Source organism: Engraulis encrasicolus, chromosome 20 (assembly GCF_034702125.1).
Source record: "Engraulis encrasicolus isolate BLACKSEA-1 chromosome 20, IST_EnEncr_1.0, whole genome shotgun sequence".
Lineage (NCBI taxonomy): Eukaryota > Metazoa > Chordata > Actinopteri > Clupeiformes > Engraulidae > Engraulis > Engraulis encrasicolus.
The window spans coordinates 24,673,727-24,698,558 of NC_085876.1; the positions used below are offsets into that span (position 1 = coordinate 24,673,727).

General features: G+C 45.3%; 2 protein-coding genes across 5 annotated transcripts; both read right to left on the reverse strand.

Moving 5' to 3' along the window:
- Window positions 1–324: 324 nt before the first annotated feature.
- Window positions 325–16,049, reverse strand: tra2a (transformer 2 alpha homolog). 4 transcript variants are annotated; one of them, XM_063185656.1, is made up of 10 exons: window positions 15,654–16,047; window positions 14,296–14,717; window positions 13,917–14,050; window positions 12,905–13,076; window positions 11,368–11,397; window positions 8,876–9,064; window positions 8,086–8,201; window positions 5,255–5,425; window positions 2,855–2,925; window positions 325–1,038 (listed from the first exon to the last, which is right to left on the reverse strand). In XM_063185656.1, exons 2-10 carry the CDS (start codon window positions 14,320–14,322, stop codon window positions 1,028–1,030), a joined length of 921 nt encoding a protein of 306 aa, XP_063041726.1. In that variant the 5' UTR covers window positions 14,323–14,717; window positions 15,654–16,047; the 3' UTR covers window positions 325–1,027. The 4 variants fall into 4 exon arrangements, with proteins under 4 accessions (XP_063041726.1, XP_063041728.1, XP_063041725.1 ...); XM_063185658.1 differs by having other exon boundaries at window positions 14,392–14,717; window positions 15,654–16,045; XM_063185655.1 differs by lacking the exon at window positions 14,296–14,717 and having other exon boundaries at window positions 15,654–16,049.
- Window positions 16,050–16,796: 747 nt separating this feature from the next.
- Window positions 16,797–24,502, reverse strand: ccdc126 (coiled-coil domain containing 126). The gene is made up of 3 exons (XM_063185659.1): window positions 24,204–24,502; window positions 20,189–21,383; window positions 16,797–18,446 (listed from the first exon to the last, which is right to left on the reverse strand). The coding sequence occupies exons 2-3, from the start codon at window positions 20,430–20,432 to the stop codon at window positions 18,127–18,129; spliced, it is 564 nt and encodes a 187-aa protein (XP_063041729.1). The 5' UTR covers window positions 20,433–21,383; window positions 24,204–24,502; the 3' UTR covers window positions 16,797–18,126.
- Between the last annotated feature and the right edge of the window lie 330 nt (window positions 24,503–24,832).

Sequence of the window (24,832 nt, forward strand, 5' to 3'; positions counted from 1 at the left end):
GAAAGGCGGAGCTGCCATTTAATTCCTGGTCCTCCAATTGCGTAACTCTACCCTCTGTATGGCTCTGGTACTACCCCGCCGCACTGCTCCACTGGGGGCTGCCTCCTTGCCCAGGTGAGGCATAAAATGCAATTTCCTTGTGTACAGTGAACACTTGTGTGCTGTGGAGTGCTGAGTCACAATGACAATGGGAGTTGGAGCTTCCCAGGTTGGCTTTCACTGTTTCTTTGTTTTTTTTAAAGTACAATCAATGACCAATATCACAAATATAATGATAAAAAACCCAATGGACACCAAATTACTCTGATACACAGAAAACATACACACAGTTGGATAACCCTTTTTTATTTCTTGAAAAAGACAACTCTAGAAGGACACCCACAATACAGTCAAAATAAATCACGAGAGAAACACACATCTGTCTTGAGCGAATGGAAGTGTGACGTGTTTAACAGAGGCTACCACAAGATCCAGTGGACTGAAGCGCGAGTGCGCGCACACACACACACAACAGTCCCTGTCACGCGCAAACACTGCTTTCATGGAAATCTGTAAAAAATACAGTAAGTCTTAGACCAAAAAAGTTGCGTGCTGCTGGTAACTCACGGTAAGTTGTTTACAGTGGAATATCTGTACTTCCTAACAGAACAATAGGATACCTTTTGCAGGGAAGGAACTGCCTCTCACACACACACACACACGCACACTTTTGGTGTACTGGCGCTCTCTCGGACACACACACACTGTACAAATGTATTTACACAAACAATCAAGGGTATCATAGGCCTTGCAACATAACACTGGAAAATGTAAAAAAAAAGAAACATTCCCTCTGCACTTATGCAATCATAATAGTGTGCTAGGTCTCACGCACATCGAAAAAATAAAACACAAAATAAAATAAAAAAGACCTGATGATCCCAGGAGAGTTAACTCTTCAGATTACGGAACATGGTCGTCTGTAGTCAGGGGCACGATGACAACCCCTCCACACATGTACGTCTTCAAACAATCAAAAATACTCGTTTCAATACCGTCCTGAAGAAAATAAACACAAGACACACACACAGACAAACACAGGTCAGAGCAAAGTTCAATCCAATATGAAGTCAATATTTGGTGTATGGTGATGGACAAAGCCAACATCAAAGTGTACTCAGTAGTCAACCACATTATGAAATGCACTACACACAGGGCATTTACATAAAGTACAAATATGTGAAATGTATACAGTACATCACAGTGATTCTCAACCTTTTTCATCATGAGCCTGCCAACACCCCATTGACCTCATCAGGAGTAATCATGGACTAATGCTTCCCAATGGGGCACCCAAGTCACGCCCTTCTACTTCCGATCCATGGGGCTGTAACTCACAACATTTTGAATGGGAGTGAATGGAGCGAGTCAAGCTAAATCCTGATTCCGTTTGGCATGTGCTCTGGATTTCACATATGATGGCAGTGAGTTGTAAAGGTTTGGATTGCCGTTGTAAGACCACTCATTTTCGGCAGGCAAGAAAGGTTATTTTAGTTTTTGTGCGAACCTGGGTTAGAGACTACAATGTGCGCCTCACATATTTGACGTGAACCGAGGCTGAAGTTGCACAGCGAGCCCTACCGCCAGAGATTCTTTAAGTATATAGAGATATGCCAACATACTAGGTTTCAATGGGCACCTAACGTGACCAGGTTCCGGTCTACCTAAAGGGGCGTGTCATAATGCTCCTAGAATGAAAAGAACAGTCCTTAGGTCTGCCTAAAGGGAGATTCTTTCCCCCCCTCCCCCTTGCGACAGTAGAACCCGGAAACAATGGGCCAGCGGAACCTCTCTCTTATCTACTCTCTCTGCTACCGCTGCACCACGGCTGAAGTGGCAGCACGTCATACATGCGACTTCTCTTGTGTAGTCCAAATAATTACATATTTTTGGAAGCACAGAACTCACAAATCGCTTGACAAGTGGAGTCGACAATCACACCAATGGTTATCATGAATTCTCAGGTACGGCATATGTGTGATCTAGGGGGGGAACGCGAGATGCATTGGAAAATTGACTGGGCTGTAATGGACTGATCCAACCTAAGTTTTCGGCTTTCCCAGCCCCATGAGCTGCCCAGAAGGGGCGGAGACGTTATGTGCCCCATACTCATGAACGGCCATCCAGGTACTTTGCTCATAAATGTGCGTCACGCCCCTTTATGGGTGAAAACAAACCGAATGTCTCATCAACTTACATGCTACATCGGCTTGTCTATGAACAAAGTCCATGCTTCAGCCGCGGCTGGTTGACTATATTATTTGAACAGCCGGCAACACAACACGTTTTCGGCATGTTGCGCGTGAACAACGCTAGTCTACAGGTCCGTATCTTTCGTTTATTAAACCCCAACATCACCAATTGACTTGAATGGGTTGTTTTCCCCCACAAATGGGCGTAACGCACATGGAAAACATCACGCCGTTCATGACTATACTACTAAGCACCACCCCTTCTCAGCTGTAGACTTCTCAACACCCCACTATGGCTCCCCAACACATGCTGGAGGGCTGTAGAGCCTCCGTTGAGAAACACTAGTACATCAGGTGCGTTCATAAACTCCCACTCTGAGCACACAGCAAATCACAGCTCTGATTTTAAAATAATAAAATCGTAAATTCTGAAAAATTCCAAATTCATTTATTATAAGTGGAATGCTCTTTAAACAAACATGGAGAGAGAGGGAGAGAGAGAGAGAGAGAGAGAGAGAGAGAGAGAGAGAGAGAGAGAGAGAGAGAGAGAGAGAGAGAGAGAGAGAGAGAGAGAGAGAGAGAGAGAGAGAGAGAGAGAGAGAGAGAGAGAGAGAGAGACTTACGTGGGCTGTAGGAGCGGGATCGTGAGCGTGATCTGTAGCGGCTGTAGTAAGGGGACGGAGATCGCCTGCGACTGGAGAGAAGATGGACACATGGTCAAACACACCTCACAGTCTGCATGTGTGAAAGAGACATACAGTTGAGGACGATATTATTAGCCCCCCTCCTGAAATTAGCCATATCTCTTCATTGATCATTGACAATGATCATTATTAATAAATGTATGTCATTCTGGAAACGAATACACCATGGAGATAGTATCCAGTTAAATTTGGACTTTTCCATTTTCACAATGAGTTTAAACAAAAAAGTGTAAAAATGGCAAGGACAAAATTATTAGCCCCCTTATCATTAATAGTCAATACAGTGCCATTTATGAACAAAAAATGACACCAGGCACTTTGATTAGTTGTTAACTATGTTGGCACATGTCCTAACAGGGATTTTGGCCCATTTTTTTCATTGCAAATACTTAAGCTGGTCCAAATTGCATGGATGTTGAGGATGGACATTCATTTTCAGCACTCTTCAAATACTATCTAAATGATTGAGGTCTGAACCACTCCATGACCATGGTTTTAGTATCCTTGAAGAACATTTGAACAATTTTGGATGCAAGTTTTGGGTTATCTTATTGAAAGATCCAGTGATTATCTTAGCTCCCTCTATGAGCATATTTTTGCAAGGTCACTTTCCACATTCTATCATAATTTTCAGTTTTTATGGTGCCGTACACCCAAACAAGGTTTCCTGTGGCTGAGGCTGCCACAGAATGATGCATCCACCACCATGTTTAATTGTGGAAACCATCTTATAACGATTCAAGGCCTATCCCTTTCTTCACCTGACAGAAGCAGAATCCATGCATCAAAGCAGGTGCAATTGAATATCATCAGATGAAAGCAGAGACGTTCAAAACTAATTTTTGACTTTCAAATGTTCACAGGCAAAGCTCAATAACACTCTGATATGCACTGCCTTTAGTAAAGGGGTTCTTCTGTGATGATGGCCCCAAAGCCCAATATGATGACAAGCCCTAACAACTGTCTTTCTTGGGGGGGGAAAGAACCTCCAGGTGAGGCCAGGTCAATAACAATCATCTAGGCAGGTGTCCAATGTTTCTTTGGTCTAATGAGGCTAAGCAGTTTCCACAGTTACACATAGTGGTGGGGCATCAAGTTTAGTCTGTTATTCAGCCTCAGACACAGGGAGTCTGGGTCTGAATCTGGATTGCTGGGTCTTCCAACAACATTGTAACCCAAAGCATACATTTAGATTAGTTCAGAGGTTCTTCAAGGACACTAAAACCATGATATTGGAATCACCCGCTCATAGTCCAGTCCTCAATCCTACTGAGAGTCTGTGGTTAATGTCTATGCTCAGCATCCATGCTATTTGGACCAGCTAGAACACTTTGCAGTGAAGAAATGGGCCAAAATCCCTAGTGGGGCATGTGCCAACCTAGGTAGCAACTTATCAGAGCCTGTTGTCAGTTTCGGTTCATGAATGGCGCCATATTGGCTATTAATGATCAGGGGGATAATAATTTTGTCCTTGTCATTTTTGCCCTTTTTTGTTTAAACTCATCGTAACAATAGAAAAATCCAAATTCAACTCATTGAACATTATCTCCATCAGTGTATTTATTTCCAGAATAACAGAAACAGTTAATAATGGTCATTCTTACTGAGAAATCAAGACAAATGTCTAATTTCAGGAGGGGGGCTAATAATATCGTCCTCAACTGTACCTGTATTTGGGAATGCAAGTGTGTGTGGTTCAGACTTAGTAAAGGGTATTCAAGTAACTGTAAGTGTTAAAGTGCTTGCATCTTTTAGTGTAAAATCAGTGTTTGGCATTGGCACCGGACAAAAACAGCCAGAGGCGGGAAAAACTTTGCTGTTGTTGGCAAGCATTTAAATATCACAAGCCATTTTTTTCAATTCTGTGATATGACATTTTCACATTATTTGCACTAAGTGTTTCAAGGTTGGCAGGTCTGTGGGATTTTCATAGATGTGACGTCAAAATTTAAACATGGCCGGAAAGGGAAAAATAAATGAAACACAACAGTTGTCTCAGACAACAACGACCACTTGCATGGACTCATTCATTGACATACATTGATACTGTAATTTTAACTGTATCTTCGAATCTGTGAGTAGTTTAAGTAGCAGCTCATTAATAATAGAGAGAGAGAGAGAGAGAGAGAGAGAGAGAGAGAGAGAGAGAGAGAGAGAGAGAGAGAGAGAGAGAGAGAGAGAGAGAGAGAGAGTGAGAGTGTGTGTGCGCGTGACAGAGCAAAAAGAGGTAATGTCAAGCCCTGGTTAAAAATAAATAAATAAAAATGTGTGTGCATGTGTGGGTGTGCACTTTACAAAATGTGTATACAGTGTATGTACCTGTATTTGTAGTCGTATTCCTCGTAGCGGTCGTAGCCTCTGTCGTAACCTCGATCGTATCCCCTGTCGTAGCTTCGGTCATAGTCCCTTCTCCTGCCACCACCTCCACCACCACCACCACCACCGCTGCTGCTACCGCCGCCACCACCACCACCTCCGCCTCCCCCGTTACTGATGGCCACAACACACACACACACACGCGCACGCACGCACGCACGCACGCACGCACGCACGCACGCACGCACACACACACACACACACACACACACACCTCAGTGTTTTTGTAGCCCTGCAACTATACCTAATCAAGTATGTTAGGGTTGGGACATTAATAACAAAAAACATTGAACAAACAACCGTAACGAGTCAACAGCGAGTATCATCCTCCAAATCATTATCTAAAATAGTGGCGTCTCTCCATTGTCTTTCAAGCCCATATTTCACTAGTGAGGTGTCGCTACTGCCCTTAAGACACAGCCCAAACTAGTGAGGTATTACCTTCAAGGCACTGTCTGAACCAGTGGCATACAAGTGTGTCGTCCTGCCTTTAAGGCACAGTCTTTAACTAGTGACGTGTCTCCATTGTGGACGATGTCTTCTCTTCCCCACGAGGCAGTCTGTCTCTCAGCCACACAATAAGACAGCAGGCAGACATGCAGTGGGGTGGGGAGCGGCTATATTGGTCTGGGCAACACTCATCATCATCATTATCACCCAGTGAGCAGGTGGAACATCTTCTGATTGGCTGAGCAGGTATCCTTTATTCCCCGGTAGCAGGACACCTATGATGTCATGCGGGCGTCTAAGTTGCTTCTTTTCTAACTTTCTGGCGAAGTGCCGTTACTAGTTCTATCGCATCTGGTTGTCTAGTCAAGACCGCATCATTAGTTCTATCGCATCTGGTTGTCTAGTCAAGACCCCGTTACTAATTCTATCGCATCTGGTTGTCAAGTCAAAAACCCAGTCGTCAATTCTATCGCATTTGGTTGTCAAGTCACCCCAACATTCTGCGCGCGTCCTTACATGCCTCCAATAGAGGCGCGTCTTACTAGATTAGGAAGTGCTGCCCATAGCAACGTACCAAGCGCAGTGGTGAATCTACTTTCTCACGAAGCCTTAGATCAACATATTATTAATAAATTAATACTTACTGTAAATGCTGGTAACCGGGTGATAAGCGGAATAGTGGCCTTCGAGGTGTCCCGATATCAAGGGAAAATGGACTTGGCGAAGCGAACAGCTCTTCGGCTGCACCGTCGGACTGTTTAGAACGCTCAGCCTCGTCCATTATTTCCCTTGATATCGGGACACCTCGTCGGCCGCTATTCCATACTTGTCGGACACTCCAGGCAAGACTATGCACTAGGTGGGCCGTGTATGCACGTCTACATAGTCCCTGTATGTTAAATTGTCGCTGGTACATTCAGGCATCCATAAGACCTGACAAAGTTAACCCATACAGGTACAGAATGGGGTACATTTCCCAATCAATACCCTGTAGGTGTCATGTAGTTACTAAGGAAATGAAGACTCAAGGCTTTCATTAGCAGATTTGCCACCATTTTGAAAGCATAGTTGTTAGCCAGTTAGCAACTTGGGTAGTGGCCAATGGGATAGTGCATTGCAAACAACAAAGTAGCTAATGTTATCAGCAACTATGGTTTCAAGAAATGCAACTCTGGTTTGCTACTGAACCGCCACGGCATAAATGTGCAGGTCAATCGTTGCCCTCCTGTCTTTTTCTGTGGACTCTGACTGCGAACCAGTGCAGAACAACTTTAAGGGCTTTTTGTTTAACTTCAAGAGCACCAGTATATCGGAGTATACCATCCAACAAAGAAGAGCGCTCAGCATCTCTCCCTTCTAGCAACTTTAAGGAGGGGTTCTCCCATTTAACACCCTGATTGCAAACGTGAAGTGTCCCCGCCAAGATATTGGGAGGGAAAGTGGAAAACAGCGATCCTAGCGGTTACGTTCCAAACACCAGGGTGATCCTATTGAAACTCCCATAGACAAGTTTTAAAAAAAAATCCCACAAAGATATGACTTGGAACTATAACACCATATAACCTATAACATTTTTCAGCGTACACAATAGCATGAACTACTACCTGTGAAAATCTCAAGTCATTTTTTGCCCTTTTAAGAAAAATAGAAATTGTGCCAATCTGGTCGGAAACGGACTACAGCTCCCAGCATGCTGTGCTTCGCGCCTCGTTGACAACACAGAGAAACAAATGAACGCGAACGAACGCAAGTTCTTCGCATATCTTCACATTCTTGTAATCCTATGAGTTCCACATTGTCTTCTTATTACACATATATACACGCGATCCTTTTGGTATGGTTTTAAATTCTCTAGTAGATATGATGGCTTCTGTGGTGACGAGTAACCACCTCTCTGGCTCATGTTTGGCTATGCTAATTTGGCTATGCTAATTACATGGAGTAAATAAGCCACACATGCCAGTCAGTGTAGTTCTGTATTAGCTTTTTAAAGAATATTAAAATCAGCTCAGATCAGTGAAAAACCGAACATTTTACCACCTGGTTCGATAAAACGGGCCAACATGCCCATAATATGACTGCCACTACTTCTACTTCGTCGTCAGGGCCGAGATGTAATTTTTCAAAGAAAAAAAACATTCATTTGTTGCAGGGGGTTGGAATGTTGCCAGCAGGGGGCGATGAGATTACTTTCCCTCCCTATTGAATGAAAAATTGCGTCACAAGGAAAGCATGAGAGGACAGGGATTGACTTGCACACTAAATGAGTGTCGATCTGCTAGATTCCCATTCTTTGATGATTCGTGGGTGGTGGGGCTACTCACTACGTGGGTCGTCCCATGTAGATGCCGGGGGTGGGGGTGTGTGGCCTCTTGGTGATGGAGTAGTCCACTCGGATACGCCGTCCGTCCAGCTCCATCCCATTGGCTCTCTCCATAGCCTACCACAACACAACCAATCACTCATTAGTCTTGTGAAATTAATTCATACTCGACATACTTTATGCACAGCATGGTGTGTAGGTAGGTAGGTGGTGTGTGTGTGTGTGGATATAATGGAATGCGTGTACATTTGTTCACCGCGCAGTCCACTAGCCGTTTTCAGGCCAAACATAAATGTGTCAAGCCACATCCACACACATCACTGCTAGTTACGTGCTCAGCGAGAGAAAAAGAGAATCTTTATGTGCTTCTGGTGTGTCCTATATACCAGCACTGGGAACCACAGTGTTCATACAGCATTGTTCATTTTACCACCTGTGAGACTGATGAACCTAACCTGCTGATGTTTACGTCGTCACAGTTCATCATAAAAACAGATCGGATCGGCGACCAACCTTTATGGTTTCTGAATGCATTCAGCATCCACACAGTTCTGTCAGATTTAAAACGCTGTGTGTACACAAGACCAAGCACCCCCTCACCCTAAGAACATGGTTAAGTGATGAACCTGGCTAAGTTAACCTACATAAAGCTGTGAACCTGATAATTGTTAACCCGCAGGCGTCGTTCAGGTAAGAAAAGGAGCACTCCAGGCACTTCTGTTAGCCGATTTACCACTACCTCAAGGTTAACTTAACCCGGCTTACTACAGAGTACTTCCGCACTCGCTTACCTCTTTGGCGTCCTCGATGCGCTCGAAGTAGACAAATGAGAACCCTCGTGAGCGGCCGGTGCGCTGGTCGTAGACCACGTTGACGCCGGCCAGGGGCCCGTAGCGTGAGAACACCTCCCTCAGGTCGCGCTCCGTGGTGTACAGGCTCAGGCCAAACACGCCCAGGCACGTGTTGGGGTCCGGGTTCGCCTGCAGGAGGGTAACACACAGGATACCATACCGATACACTCGCACAAGTGCCACACACTCAGAGCATTTCTCAAAATCTAGTGCGCACGCTTCCAAGTGTAGCAGCCTAATTAGTCACGCCCATTGATTGGACAGTCTTTGGTGAACTCTACGGAGTATCCAATCACTGAGTGACTAATAAAGAGTATCCAATCACTGGGCGTGACTAATTAGGCTGAATACACTTGGAAGTGCGCGCACTAGGTTTTGAGAAATGCCCTAACACACACACACACACACACACACACACACACACACACACACACACACACACACACACACACACACACACACACACACACACACACACACACACACACACACACACACACCTCATGCACTCTGGCACTCTCACTTCTAACTGCCACACAAAAACACAATCCGCCTAAAAGGTCCTACATGCGATAAACTAGTTGATTTCAGCTCTCAACTCAAAGTTGCCTTCAATCCAGCTACACGTCTCATCTTCTTGCTCAATGGAAATACAAAGGTGCTAATTAAGTGTAACAAACCATAGCCTCTCCAATATATCAATGTTAAGTCTAGTTGTTCAACCAACGACCCTCTTCGCAACTTGGGAAGTCTGTCTGGTTCTGTCCTGAACTGTGCTGATATGCCCTCTTGTGGTGACTGTGGGAAGTGCAGGCTGTGGGATGACACTAGCGACACCTGAGGTCTGCTGGCCACACATGCGCTCAATTCAGCTCTCCAGGGTGCTTAGCTCAGTCAACCAGCAGCTCAAATGGATAACGAGCCCCTGGCGACCTGTTATTTCACCAAGACATCACATACAGGGCCGCTGACAGCTTTGGCCGGGGCCAGGACAGTCATCTGAAGGGCCCACTTGCAATACAGTGTAAAGATTACCCAAATCTGGGCCCCCGCTCTCCCTGGGCCCCGAGCCCTTTGTCCCTCACCCTATCGCTTTCCACACACACACACTTGCAACAGGTAAGGATAGACTAGAGCCATAACACCTTGACTGACACTCTCCTCAGCCTAAGAAGTGTATTCAAATCAACACCTGCAATTAGACCTGCAATTTAGAACAAGCATACACATGCACACACAAAATAGTGACATGCACGGACCATGACCAGGCCATTGACCTTCAGTAGTACCTGTTTAAAAGGACACTGTGTGAGATTTTTAGTTGTTTATTTCCAGAATTCATGCTGCCCATTCACTAATGTTACCTTTTTCATGAATACTTACCACCACCACCAAATTCTAAGTATTCATTATGACTGGAAAAATTGCACTTTTCATACATGAAAAGGGGGATCTTCTCCATGGTCCGCCATTTTGAATTTCCAAAAATAGCCATTTTTATCTGCAAAAATTACTGTATTTCGACCACACTAGGAAATATTTGTTTATTACTTAGTAAACGTTCATGTAAAGATCAAATTTGGCAATAGGCAACCCAGTTTCAATGAGCAGCATAGTTGCAGTACCTTTTTTGACCATTTCCTGCACAGTGTCCCTTTAAAGGACGACACACCCTCATTCGGTTCAAATATTAACTCACCTTATAAATGAAACTAAAATGAATTTACAAAACTATATTATTGTATCTTGCCTGCGTTTCCTTGAGTGATTCAGTGATTCTCAAGTAGAGCTTTCTGCACAAGCAGCCGAGATCTCTATGCCCCACCATCACTGGCTGTCACATCATCATCTTATGTATAAATATGATCAAGTAGTAGAAAAGCTAGCATTAATATTGAGCAGTCTAAAATATGACATGACATTATGAAATATGACAAATATGACATGTCAAAACCTGAAAACTCCTTTGTGGAGATGCAAAAACAACCCATCCATCCATCCATCCATCCATCCATCCAACCCCTAGCTTTCTCTTCCCCGCTTCCCCAATACATCCTTCCATCCCTCCATGCTAATATCAACCCCCTGACTGCCAGAGTATTTCTGCTGGCTTCCGAATTAAAACATCCTTGAGCATTTCATCAACATCCTAAAACAGTGAATGACGAGTACAAAGTGCATTTGGCCTAAGACATCATCCATCTAAAACGTACCCATATGCTTATTGACTTTAAATGCACAAGAAGAATATAAAAACTTTTGTTACACCTATAATAAGCATCGTTAGCATAGAAAACATTTACATGTGATATTACAATACAACACCAATGTGAAGCAAATACAGGCTAAACAATTCCCCACTACATTATTTACTTTGAAAAACACTGCCACCCCAAGGCCTGGAAGATGAATGTTTAAAAAATGGAACTGACTTTGTCTGGTCTTCCTTGACCCTGGGAGCCCTGCAAGACAGAAGACGGATTCAGACATCAAAAGACCAAAACACCAGCACAACACAACCCAACGCTGCCCACCGTCTTACCCAGTTCCCAATATACTTAGAATTTATGCATACATACCGTACCCACCCAACAGCAGCAATAACGGCTACCTCAGCGGTTTAACACTGCACTGCCTACATTCTGCTAACTGTTAAGTGCTAGTGTACTAGTACTTGAATTACCAGGCCCTTCTGATGCTAAGTATATATACACACACACACAACAGTGCTAATCATCATACACGCAGCACACACACACACACAATCTCACACGAACGCTCACTACACCCAGGTTTGCTGCAGAACACTGCAGTGCATCAAGTGCAGCATGTCAGAGTGTGCCTGTGTGGCGGTGTGCGTGTGTGTGTGTGCAAGGGATTACTGTACTGCAGTTTAAATGTGGTCACCCATGCAATGACGGCGACCACGCTCACGTACAGTACGTGGGGATAAACCTAAATGTATGGCAATGGAATGCTCTCAGTAGGGGTGGTCAGGCACACAGAGAACCATGCCGATGCCCGGTCCCGCTGTTCACGCTGCAAGTCTGAGGAATCGGAACGTTTTCGATGTGAACTTATACATTGACTTTTCTCTGCAAACAGTGACGACAACGTGGACGTCCGCAGGTTCATCTGGGTCATAAACGGTCACATACAGGAAAGTGAGGAGCCCAGTATGAACAAGAGTGGTTCGCAAGTATGCATTTTTGTTCCGAACATGACTGGTGCGGGAACGGGTACCAGCACTGTGGTGGTCTGGACAGTAAGTGTGCATTCTCTGTGCATGTGTTTTTTAGGGGCTTTTCGTGTCTTATTTGACCGGATAGTTTGAGATGGTGACAGGAAGCGAGTAGGAGAGAGAGATGGGGAAGGATCAGCAAAGGACCCGGGCCGGAATCGAACCCGGGTTGACGGTGTAGCAGGCGAGTGCCCTACCGAACCACGGTAGGGCCTGTGCATGCGTTTTAATAGTACGAGTATGAGGTATAGCTCTTAATTAATTTCAATCCCCCCCCCCCCCATCACCAGCCAAAATGGCTTGTAGATATTGATCTTACTAGCCAAACACACACTCACTAATGGGTCAGAGTGGCTAGTAAGTTGGTCTTTTCTACCAGCCATACTGAAATTTCACCAGCATTTGGCCAGTTGGCTGTTAGTTTAGAACCCTGCCTACAGGGGCCGGCCTGTACTACAAAGTTGGTTCAGGATAAGTTAAGGTAAAGTTAAAAGGGTTATCATCTCACAGAAGAGCCTGGAGACTTCATTTTCTTAAGAAAGACTCTTGTATTAGAAGATTTACCTCTTAACTTAACCATAACATATCCCGAACCAGCTTTGCAGTATAGGCCCCAGGTCTTTACTAGCCAGACTACATGGCTGACGGTTGTGTGTGTGTGTGTGCAGAAGAGTGTATTTGTGAGTGTGTGTGTATTTTTGTATTCGTGTGTGTGCAGGAGTCCTCACCCGGCTGCTGCCGTGCCTGCGTCGGTTGGACATGGGCGAGGTGCTCATGCTCTTACGGTTGCGGCTGCGGTACTCGGGGGAGTAGGAGCGGGAGCGAGACTTCTTGTGGTGCGAGTGGGAGCGCGAACGAGAGCGGCTGTACCGGCGGTTAGAGTGCCGGTGGGAGTGAGACCTGCAAGACAGAGAACGGACATTATATTATCGACTCTGAACCGAAGATTCGAAACGAACCAAAGACATCTGGCAAGTTTTCCCTTTTATCCTCTGCAAGCTTTTACAAACATACGAGTGACGCACTCAAAAGACTGAATCTTTTACTTTTTAAATATGCATTTGTTATTAATATTGTTGTTGATGGTGGAGGGAGAATAATATTTTTTTGCAGGTCAGAGAGCTGCTTCTCAGTAATAGCCACACAAACACTCAATACTCAGATGCTGAAAGACTCACAGGTAATCAGATCAGTGACGTGATTGAAATTGGCTGTGGGGAGAGGTGGTCTTTGTGTTTGCAGCATGGGCAACATTTGAATGGAGCGAATGGGCAGACAATAAGCAAACAGTCAACAGTCAACAGCCAACGTTAACTGCTTCAACCTTGCTCTTAACATTTCCTACCGGACGGCAATCTTCCCACCAACACGGTAGCCTGGGAAAAGTGCTTCCGTACTTTCTTGCCAATTAATTATTCGGCCAGTAACAATTTGTTCATATGAACACCACCCGTTGATGCACAATAGTGTCTAACAGAATGTGGGTTGACTTGTTGTGTTATATGCATGCGGTATGATTGGATCATGGATATGTTGCAGCCAAAAAAGTCAAAAAAATAGTTTTTTGTTTTGTTTTGCCAGAGGCATTGGGGCAGATGGAATGCAGATATATTTAAAATCTGCCCGCCCCCATTCAAAGGAAGAATCTGTCGGTGCCCGTGTGAACGAACAATAAATCCTCATATCCTCAAGGCACTTTGCTTTGAAGACCAGGCAGCAAGATTGTGCTTAGGCACTTACCTGGACTTGGATCTGGAGCGGGATCTGGACTCAGAGCGCTTTGAGGCGCGCGAGGGGCTGCCCGATCCAGACCGACTTTCAGACTTGATGTTGGCCGGGCTCCCGCGGTCTGACTTGGAAGGGGAGCGCGACTCCTGGAGTCACACAAGGATGTTAAAGCAACTCACAGTCAACATGGCACCAGACAATAAAAAACAAGTCTTTTGTTTTGTTAACATACTTTTGTTACAGTGCATTTGCAAATGCTGTGGAGAAAGGTGTTAGAATCAGTTCTTATCTCTTGTAATCCATACATAAAAAGAAACAGAAATGTAGGTATGTGGCTATGTCCATTTCAATTACTAAAAATGGGCCTTCCACGATGCAATCAGGTATTTACCTGGGTAACCATGGAAAAAGGTGTCATGCAGTTGTGTAGGTAAAGGTAGAGAGGTACAGGTATGTGGAATGCAAACCGCAAATTTACTTAACCTACAAACGGACACATTCACTCCTCCTACTCGCTCTTTCGGGCGCATTCTACAGTTCTTCGGTCTTCGTGTTTTCTGTTTTCGTTTTTCATGCCTTGCTGTCTCTTTTCCATTTTCTTCACCCAATTTTGAAACCTCTGCCATTTTCATCCCGTCTTAATGCATTACGAGCGAAACGCGACCGTGCCTTCTATCTGACATCTGGAGTCCTGTTTTCTCCCCCGCCCCGTTTATGCTCTGCTCTGTACACATTTGCAAAAGCCTTCTGACATTCTTGGATATTCTTCCACATTCTTGGATTTAACTCTTCAATTCCTTCGCGACCAATAACCTTAATGAAAAAAGAACATTCAGTAATATTAAAGATCATGATGTGTGATTGAGCAACGTAAATATGGGCATTGAATCGCCCAAAATAAAACAGTAAATGTATTTACAGTATTTTTTAAACAACATTAAATTATTTTAGATGGTGAGTAAAAAACGTTGAGTCAAGAAATGTTGAAAGTCAGAGGAAAGGCAGTAGAAGAAGACGCAGCAGCTGTTAACACAGACACAGAGATAGTGCCCTGCTCTAGCTATGCTGGAGACAGGTGATTCAATTTTGTTCCAAAACGCCCTTAATGGCGAACGTGCTACCTACAAGTAGGACAACAGTATTTGAGCATTAGGGCAGCCACCACGACAAATACACAATTCTCATAACGGTTAGGAAATCAGAAAGGTGTTTCATGCCATTTGAAGCTTGATTGGTAAGTGACCACCACAGTACCGCATACGCAGCAATGAGTGTGCAGCCATTGTCCAAAATTAGATGAGGCCAAGCCAAGCCTTGCTTAAAAGCTAGCTTAGTAGCCGCGATGCAAACACTAGTCGTAATCACCGTCTTTTGACTACATATGAAATGTAACAGTTCAACAATACGTGGAGCATTACCACCACTACTACTGTTAATGCACATTACAGGAATAACATTAGACAAACTCGAGTCTGATTCACATGGTGTTGCCCTGCGTATCGGCTGGTCACCACGCTGTTGTTAGGGAACCTAATAATGATTTTTAGGTTAGCAAAATATTGGATAGCTGCATCCTCTTTTTTCAATATATGTATGTATTAAAATCGCAGAAATATGTATGGTTAAAAACGGCCTGAACGTTTTAACGCCATCATTAGCCGAAGAGCAGTGACAAGCTAATAACTACTTAGAAAGGGAAAGAAGGTTAAGAGAAGAGAGATACAAGACAGGCGATATAGCTATACTTACGCGACCCTCGAAGTTACCATCTTCATTGTCACTCATTTTTAGATTTATCGAGAGTACCGAAACGACAGTGTTTTTAGTTGAAGAAGCAACGCTTGTCTATCAATAGCCGTGCGCTACCTTTCTACTCTCCGTGTTGACAAGCGACGGTGGAATGGCGGTGATTCGATTCGATTCCTTCCTACGCCTCCTTCCTGCAAGTAAATATTACGTCACCAAAGGTAGCTTTCTCCATTCAAAATAACTAATAACAGTAACGCTACAGTAATCTCAAACTCAAACACAAATCACAGAGATTCTGTGAGTATCCAGTCCCTCTGCTAATCACGAGTAGGCCTATAATGTAGCCTACTGACGTAACAACTAATACACTTATGGATAACATGTATAGCAATAAACCACTAAACAAGACACAGGCTATGTAAATAAACTTGACTTGACTAAACCACCACATAATCAACAATCTTCTTGGCCTGCAGTCATTAATTTACTGCAAACAATGTGATTGCAGAATATCTGATATAGGCCCATTCACTGAGTAAGGTAGATGATGAAGAAAGAAAATAAAACATTTCTTGATTATGCAGCATTGAGGTACTTTAATTGTTTGATTGTTGTACGAATGAGGGTGACTGCAATATTTCGAATAAGTTGATGTGTATTCAATGAAATGTAACAAAAAGGCAAACCCATGCTGATGCATAGCCTATTGCCAGTTATGAAACATTTTGTTTTCGAAGCAATCGTTGAGTTCCTGCAAAATCTTTCATGTAATTTCTTTTTTATCCCGCAATTCTTGCAAGATTGTGAGCATCCTATGCGAATGGAATGGAATGACAGTGACACAGAATATAAGGCAATTTTTTTTCCATTGTCCATCAGCGCTTACAACCTACTAATTATATTGCTGCTAAACCCTTGTGGGTAACAAAACCCAAAGAGTCCTAATAAGGCTACATTCATATACCATTACATTTCACTACTCATCACTCATCATCGTCAGTCATTCCCTACAATCAGTTAATCCTATGCAATACAAAAGTTCTATCTTTGGACTTTGCCCTCATCCTACTTGAATCCTACAATCAAGTCATCAACATGCTGCTGTGTGCAGTATAAACTGAGTAAAAGTCTCTGGCAAACATGTAAAAAAACAAACAAAGGTGTGTTTCATTGAGCCCTCAGAAGTCATGGGAGACATACAAGCCAACGTAAATCCAAACACTGGGAAAAATACATGTATCTTTCAACACGCACGCACGCACGCATATACACACACACACACAGTTCTGGCTCCCGTTATTTTATAGTGCTTAAGCATTAGCTAGGCCTACCTCCCATGACAAACAATAGACAAAAGCGGAATATGAAGCTAAGTAAACATTGAATGCTGCACTTGAGTCCTTCTAAAAAATATACCGTAATAATATATTTCAATTTATCAGTCTTAAAAGCAGTGTTAATCTTTTCTCAGCGATCATAGTTGCACAAATAGGCACCTGCACACAGACAGTGGAAATCAATTCAGTCTCAACTTTGTTGTGTGTGTGTGTGTGTGTGTGTGTGTGTGTGTGTGTGTGTGTGTGTGTGTGTGTGTGTGTGTGTGTGTGTGTGTGTGTGTGTGTGTGTGTGTGTGTGTGTGTGTGTGTGTGTGTGTGTGTGTTCAGTGTGGAGGGACCCCACACACACACCCACAATATAATACATTAGTCCCCACTTGAGTGACTGTGTGGCATATGCCTGCACACCCAGTCAACATCAGTCCAGTCTGAAATTTGTGTGTGTGTGTGTTTGGTGTGTAATATGTCTACACACGCAGACACACAACACAATCAACATAAAGTCCAGTCTCAACTTTGTAGTATGTGTTCAGTGTAGAGTAACCCCACACCCACACGCAGACACACACAGAGTCAACATCAGGTCCGGTCTCAACTTTTGGTGTGTGTTCAGTGTAGAGTGACCCCACACCCACACCACACACGCAGGCACACACACACGGTCAACATCAAGTCCCGTATGAACTTTGTTGTATGTGTTCAGTGTAGTGACGCCACACAAACACTACACATGTAGACAGAGACACACACACACACACACAGTCAACATCATGTCCAGTCTCAACTTTGTAGTATGTGTTCAGTGTAGAGTAACCCCACACCCACACGCAGACACACACAGAGTCAACATCAGGTCCGGTCTCAACTTTTGGTGTGTGTTCAGTGTAGAGTGACCCCACACCCACACCACACACGCAGGCACACACACACGGTCAACATCAAGTCCCGTATGAACTTTGTTGTATGTGTTCAGTGTAGTGACGCCACACAAACACTACACACTACTACATGTAGACAGAGACACACACACACACACACACAGTCAACATCAAGTCCAGTCTCAACTTTGTAGTATGTGTTCAGTGTAGAGTGACCCCACACCCACACTACACACACAGTCAACATCAAGTCCCGTATCAACTTTTGGTGTGTGTTCGGTGTGGAGTGTGTGATTGCTGCTTGGCTGCGTGGGCCTCTGTTTTGGGGTGTCTGGCAGCTGGCTGCTGCTGGGCCAAGGTGTCCTTGTGGTGGAGGTCCCTCTTGAGCAGCCTCTGGAGGGAGGCCGGCGGTGACGAGAGGGCGGACACCACGAGGCCCCCGGGCCCCGCTACTGCGTGGGGAGAGGAGGCGTTGGCCACCGAGGAGGCGTTGACGGCCGAGTCCACCAGCCCTTCCAGCTTCACCAGCCGCGTCAGGATGTCATCCAGGAGCACCGCGATGGTCCGCTTCAGATCCGCTGCCATGGAGACATGGACACACACGCACAAGCACACGCACACGCACACACACACAGTACATCAATTACTCCATCTCTAAATGATGCTTCAGGTCCGCTGCAATGGACACACAGACACACATACTGACTGACACACACACACAATCAATAACTCAATTTAAATGACTGTCTGCTTCCGATCCGACACACACACACAAAGTATGTCAAGTGCTCTGATATCTGAATGATAGTCTGCTTCGGATCCACTGCAATCGACACAAACACACAGTGTGCCAAGCACTCGATCATCTAAATGACTGGCTGCCACTGCAATCGACAAACACGCACACACGCACACGCACACGCACACACACACGATAGTTGGCTTCAGATCCGCTGCATGGATGTGGACACATACAGTACACACATACAGTACACACAAATAGTGAATCAATAACTCCATGTATGATGGTGTGCTTCAAAGTCTGCTGCACGCAGACACAATATATTATGTAAAATAAAGTTGCGCCTCTGGTCCACTTCATGGAGAGCCGGCAAGGCAAATTTAGTATAGCAAACAGGCACAGGCTTCAGGAAAATGAAAGCAAAACACACACATGCACGCATGCACGCACCGTCTACAATGCAATTCATGACATTTTATTCACATGGAAGTGGCATTCTTCCACAGAGCAGTGTACAGTGTGTTAGGTCAGAGATACTGTTGCTAATCGTCTCTGGTTAGGTACAGTTGCACAGGAGCACACACACTCGGAACCAATTTCACCCATTTATGTGTGCAAGAGAAACAAGACAGACAGACAGACAGATAGAGAAACACGCACACACACACACACACAACATCAATAACTCCAGTAAACAGCAATTAATGACATCATATTTAGTTGGCAATGTTATAGTGAGTGAGGTACAGGATGGGTCCCTCTGGACCAGTGCGAGGTTAGATGGACATGGAGAGGCACTTTACACATTTATGTCTGTGTGCAGGAGAGCTGCAGTTATTCACTGCCCCAGTCACATTTACATTTGCTGTCTAGTGGGGAAATCGAATGGTAGACAGCAATTTGCAACATTAAAAGGAGATTTCAACTAAGTGCGCGGAGTGAGGATCAATTCGGGTATAGCCTGCAGCATTCCAAAGTGGACCTTTTGGGGGAGGAGTCGGACACTGCAAAAGGGAAATATCAAAACAAAATAACCAAGCACGGAGGTGCCCTATATCCATGTAAAGTTATTTATCATATCCGGCCATGAATGTGCCCTGTGGTCTGGTGGCCAGATCCTGGCATATAACAATGGAGGTGCCCTATTCAGTACCGTATGTAAACCTACACGTCTTCTAAGTACTGTATGAAAAGTTTAAACATACAAGTCTTAGCCATGTCCAGTCATACCGTGCACACACCAGAAGAGACAAAAGCTACAAAGAGTTGCTGGACAGTCTTCATAGCAAGAGCGACACGAGCATTAAAAACGAAAGAGTAAAAGTAGAATGCAAGCATTCCAACAGTCCAATTGGCTGTGGCAGCTGTCACCAAACCGCATCATAGCTCATTTGCATAATATATTCGCTGCAGTTCAACTACAAACTGTCGTTCGAGTCGCTTCCTGTCACCCAAATTGCTTTTGGACTTTTCTGTTGCCAGCTCCTCCATACAAAGTCTATTACTTCCGTCACCATTGTCGATTTTGATGTGCTTGTGCCATATGCTGTGCCCTGTGAATATGTAGACAATATTTACCGTATCCGGCCATGGAAGTCCCCTGCGGTCCTGTGGCGGGGTCCTGGCTCTCCTCGCTGAGGGCTTTGACGTAGCGGCGGCTGAGGTCCAGGATCTGCTGGCGCAGCTGTGCGCTGCTCTGGTGGCTGGGCCGCCTCAGGGTGTAGTGCAGCAGCAGCAGGCCCCAGCACAGGCCCACCACCACCAGGAACACGCTCAGCTTCTGGGACATGTTCCTGCGGCCCACACGCAGCATCCCCCTCATTCACACAACTCAGACGCACACACACACCACACACGCTCTAACACCACACAAGCGCGCACACACACAATCCCACTCACACACTTTCAGTTGCTCTCACACACACACACAAGTGCTGGGTGGGAGCAGGTGTGCAGTGGATGTTAGGAATGAAGGGGGAGGGGGATCAAAAGGTCAGAGGGAGTTGGGGCAGGGCCGTGTTAAGACACTGTGGTGCCCCCGGGCACTACACCTTGCAGGTGCCCCCCTTATGAACAATATTTGTAAGACTTGTGTCATGTGGTTCCCCCTTACTGGCTGTAAATGGTTGGTGCCCCTGGGCACTGTGCCACTGGCCCTTATGGATAATTCGTCCCTGGTTGGGGGCTTGTTAGATGATCGCTGGTTGCAGAGGGCTCCGTGTGTGCATAAGAATTGTGGGATATGGAGGAGACTTTGCAGGGGTGTGGATGAGTACAGCTAGGCTGGGGTAAGAGACCAGGTAAACCTGGCGGTGTTGTGTGGAGAGGGGTGGGGGGTGGGATGACAGGGGTTAAGAATGACAGCTATGCAGGGGTATGGAAATACAGCAGGTATTCTTGGGGGATGTGAGGGGGAGGTTGGGGGGTTTGGAAGACAGGTATGCAGGGTTGTGGAGAGAGGAAGGTATATCGATCCTGACTGATGGAGAAGGTGGAGAGGATGTAGTAGGGAGATGGATACTGGGGGGAGAAAGAGGGGCACAGGACGGGGAATGGGTTAGAGGTCTAGCGGACGCTTCGAAGGAACAAGGGTTCCAGAGGTCAGGGGAAAGGTCGCGGTCAATGTCAAGGTCGGAGGGCGGGTGGATGGCGCGGCGATGGATCTCTGCCCCCGTAGCTTATGGGAATGTGGGTAGAGGGTCGGGGTGAGGGGTGAGGGGCGACGGAAGGCGAAGAGGGACTGGGATTGGACACAATGGCAGCCAAGGCCAGACTGTGTGCGCACACACACACACACACACACACACACACACACACACACACACACACACACACACACACACACACACACACACACACACACACACACACACACACACACACACACACACACGCATGCAAAAGAGTACAAGTCAGAGCCTGTTGATTATCTTGGTGCACAGAAGTCATTCACGCTTCATAGAGAACGATGACTCTGCATCTTAAGATTACAACACAAGTGACAGGCATTTCCATGGCAACTATATATTTGTGATGTTCCTGTTCTTTGGACGCCTTCTCTTGCAGCCACTGTGAACCAACATAGCCTACGCACTTACAAGGTTGTGCCCATTTATTTTGTCCAAGTGTGTGTGTGTGTGTGTGTGTGTGTGTGTGTCAGGGCTTGACGTTAATGTTTTTGCTCGCCGGCCACAGTGACTAGTGGTTATCTCTCGTCACTAGCCATTTAGCCTTTCTGCTAGCATGAGTTTTGTTGTGAGACTGAAATTGTTAGTAGCCATAGCCAAGTTTTACCAGCATTTGGCCGGTTTGCAGGTGCCAGTGTCAAGCTGGTGTGTGTGTGTGTGTGTGTGTGTGTGTGTGTGTGTGTGTGTGTGTGTGTGTGTGTGTGTGTGTGTGTGTGTGTGTGTGTGTGTGTGTGTGTGTGTGTGTGTGTGTGTGTGTGTGTGTGTGCGCGTCACCTCTTCCTGAAAAAGCTCGATGCCAGAGTGCACCCTTAACCGCTTGGCTTAACCAAAGCCTCTTTTATGCACCACACCCATTTCAGGCAGCGGCCTGCTACTGTGACTGAGAGTGAAAGTGTACATGTGTGTGAGCGACACCGAGTCTCATCTTGTTTGAAGTGTGGCACTACTGGGCTACCATTTCCAGTGTGAGCAAGTGAGTGAGTATGTGAGTGTGAGAGACAGATCTGAACCCATAGTTCCAACCAGGGATGTCAACCTCTTGCCCTGTTGGCTGACTGAATCTGACCTGTGTGTGTTGTAATTCTATTTGCTTCAAAAGATGATGTAAAATCTTCATCACAGTCGGCCCACAACAACAATATACAGTAGAGAATCGTAATATGACAAGCCCTGTTCCTACCGTAGCTCCTCTACCCCTAGTAACTCCCCGCTGAGTTCACTGTGGTGCAGAGCAAAAAAGCTGACTAAATTATGCAAAACCAGCAATTCAATCGCTTTCATCACATCACATCCTGACCTCCACTTAACCCCTCTAGCGCACAGGCTCTCTCTCCCCCTCTCCCCCTCTCTCTATGGGGTAGAGGGATAAACAGAGACAGTTTCAGAGGAGGACAGAGACACAGAGAGAGAGAGAGAGAGAGAGAGAGAGAGAGAGAGAGAGAGAGAGAGAGAGAGAGAGAGAGAGAGAGAGAGAGAGAGAGAGAGAGAGAGAGAGAGAGAGAGAGATTTTAGCTAAAAAGGTAGGGTGTGTTTGTGCATGAGAGATCAAAGTGATCAAATTAGATGACAGTGATGCCATGCAAAACCGGTAGACCAGCAGGGTCACCGGTGTGCTACAAATTATTTAACACACACATGGATAGTTTGGTGCCTTAGCAGTGTTGAAAGACACAGTATAAACAAAAAACTACTGGAACTACTACTGTACTAGAACTAGGCCTACAACATCCCTTTCCTCGTGGGTGCACTAGTCAGTGACACATTACCATGATGGCACTACATATTAACGCAGGTGGATAGACCTTGAGAGCACAGTCAGAGAGAGAGAGAGAGAGAGAGAGAGAGAGAGAGAGAGAGAGAGAGAGAGAGAGAGAGAGAGAGAGAGAGAGAGAGAGAGAGAGAGAGAGAGAGAGAGAGAGAGAGACTGGGGACAACTGAATAAAGTGTGTTCTGACCTCTCCCAGAGACTAAAATAGGCAAAGGAGCTATGCAGAAACACTTCGGCATGGTTCACGGAGGCACCACTCAACATTGCCCTGCCAAGCAATCAGACGACACAAAAACTCCAAGAGCTAAAGAATTTTGTGTCTGGGAGCAAAATGAGCAGCTCAGCGACACACTGTTTGTCATCATACTGTCAGTTCAGACGGTGATAACATCATCTTACTGTCAAAACAATGCAGGCCTAGTGAAGACAGGCCGCATTGAGTTGTAATATGCAGTGGGGCCTGGTGCATCGCATTTGGAAGTAAGTAACTGCTGGCCACTATTTTGAGCAGATTGGTTGACAAACATAGTCTACGGCTGGTAGTAAGGTGGCAGGTGCGCCGTCAGGATAACCATTGGGATGGGGATAAACCCCAGTGAAGAGAGTGTAAACAGAGGACGAAGAGCATGCATCACCTCTGTGCCCCATTCTCTTCTACTGAGGCACGCAGCAGAGACATTCTATCTAGGAGCTAAGAAAATCTTTGGGGACAGCCTAGGTCCCGTCTGACGTGCCCTAAAACACGACACTGGGGATGGAATCGATCCCTCGTCTGGACACACAACACTCTCGGACACACCAGAGTTCAATCTCGGCAGTCCAGCTGTTCTAGTTTGCTCTAACTCGCAGCTGTTACTAGGGCTTTCTTAGTAGGTAGCTTCTAAAAGAGCAAGACGGGAAGAAATCATGGCAGGCTAATAGCTGACTAAGCTAATAGGCGTTTATCTCCTTTATCAAGTGTCTGTAGACTAGACTACACAACTGAACACAAGCCCCCTAGAGTTTTATTAACTCAGGTAAGCTTTTGCTAGGGCCATGGTTACTTATCTAGAAACAAAGCCTTACAGGCCGATACAAGGTGAATTTAATCAACAAACAATGCACAATATGGATGATTTCATAGATGTAGCATAGTTACCTGACTTGTTTTATTCCATTAGGTGCCGTTTCTCTTCAGGAGACGTCGCTTTCTCTCAACGGCAGAACATTTTTTTTGCCCAGCCGCTGTCAAGCAACAGCGAAGGCGATCGACTTCTACCAGCTGACTACAGCATAATTTATCCACAGTCCTCCCCAAATAACAACCTCATCAATCCAACAGCAACGGAGTAAATTATAGGCATTCCCGGTGTCCGTACTGATAACTTCGCATGTCCAAACGAGTGGATAAAAACACGGGCCAAATGCACAAACACTGCTTTATCATGTCAGTTTCCTGAGTGGGCCAGGCCATAACTGTTACGCGCTGCGTCACAAGGATGAGCGCTGCAGCATTTCTCTGCAATGCAGCTTGGGAAATGTAGTTCAAATTGGGACTTCTGTCTGATGCCACTGTATTAGTTTCCATTCAATCAGATTTGACACTTTATGCGTTTAAAGAAATGCATTATATATTAAGTTCTAACTAGTTATGAATTATAGAGTTAATTTTGGATTTTATGTAGGTTTCAAATCTAGTAGGCTTGCCCATAATCCTCCCTTTTGTTTTGGCACCAGATTTCAGCAAGTCCATCATACTAATTGTAGTAGTCATTCCCCACATTTAGG

Bases quoted from the DNA above. Each gene is read 5' to 3' on its own strand.
- ccdc126 (XM_063185659.1), bottom strand. From the start codon at position 20,432: ATGAGGGGGATGCTGCGTGTGGGCCGCAGGAACATGTCCCAGAAGCTG. The intron at 18,447-20,188 runs GTAAATATTGTC...TCTCCATGGCAG, and splicing joins GACTTCCATGGCCGGATACG to CGGATCTGAAGCGGACCATC.
- tra2a (XM_063185655.1), bottom strand. From the start codon at position 15,689: ATGAGTGACAATGAAGATGGTAACTTCGAGGGTCGC. The intron at 14,051-15,653 runs GTAAGTATAGCT...GTGTGACTCCAG, and splicing joins ATGGTAACTTCGAGGGTCGC to GAGTCGCGCTCCCCTTCCAA. The intron at 9,065-11,367 runs GTCAGTTCCATT...ACCCTCCTGCAG, and splicing joins GTCAAGGAAGACCAGACAAA to GCGAACCCGGACCCCAACAC.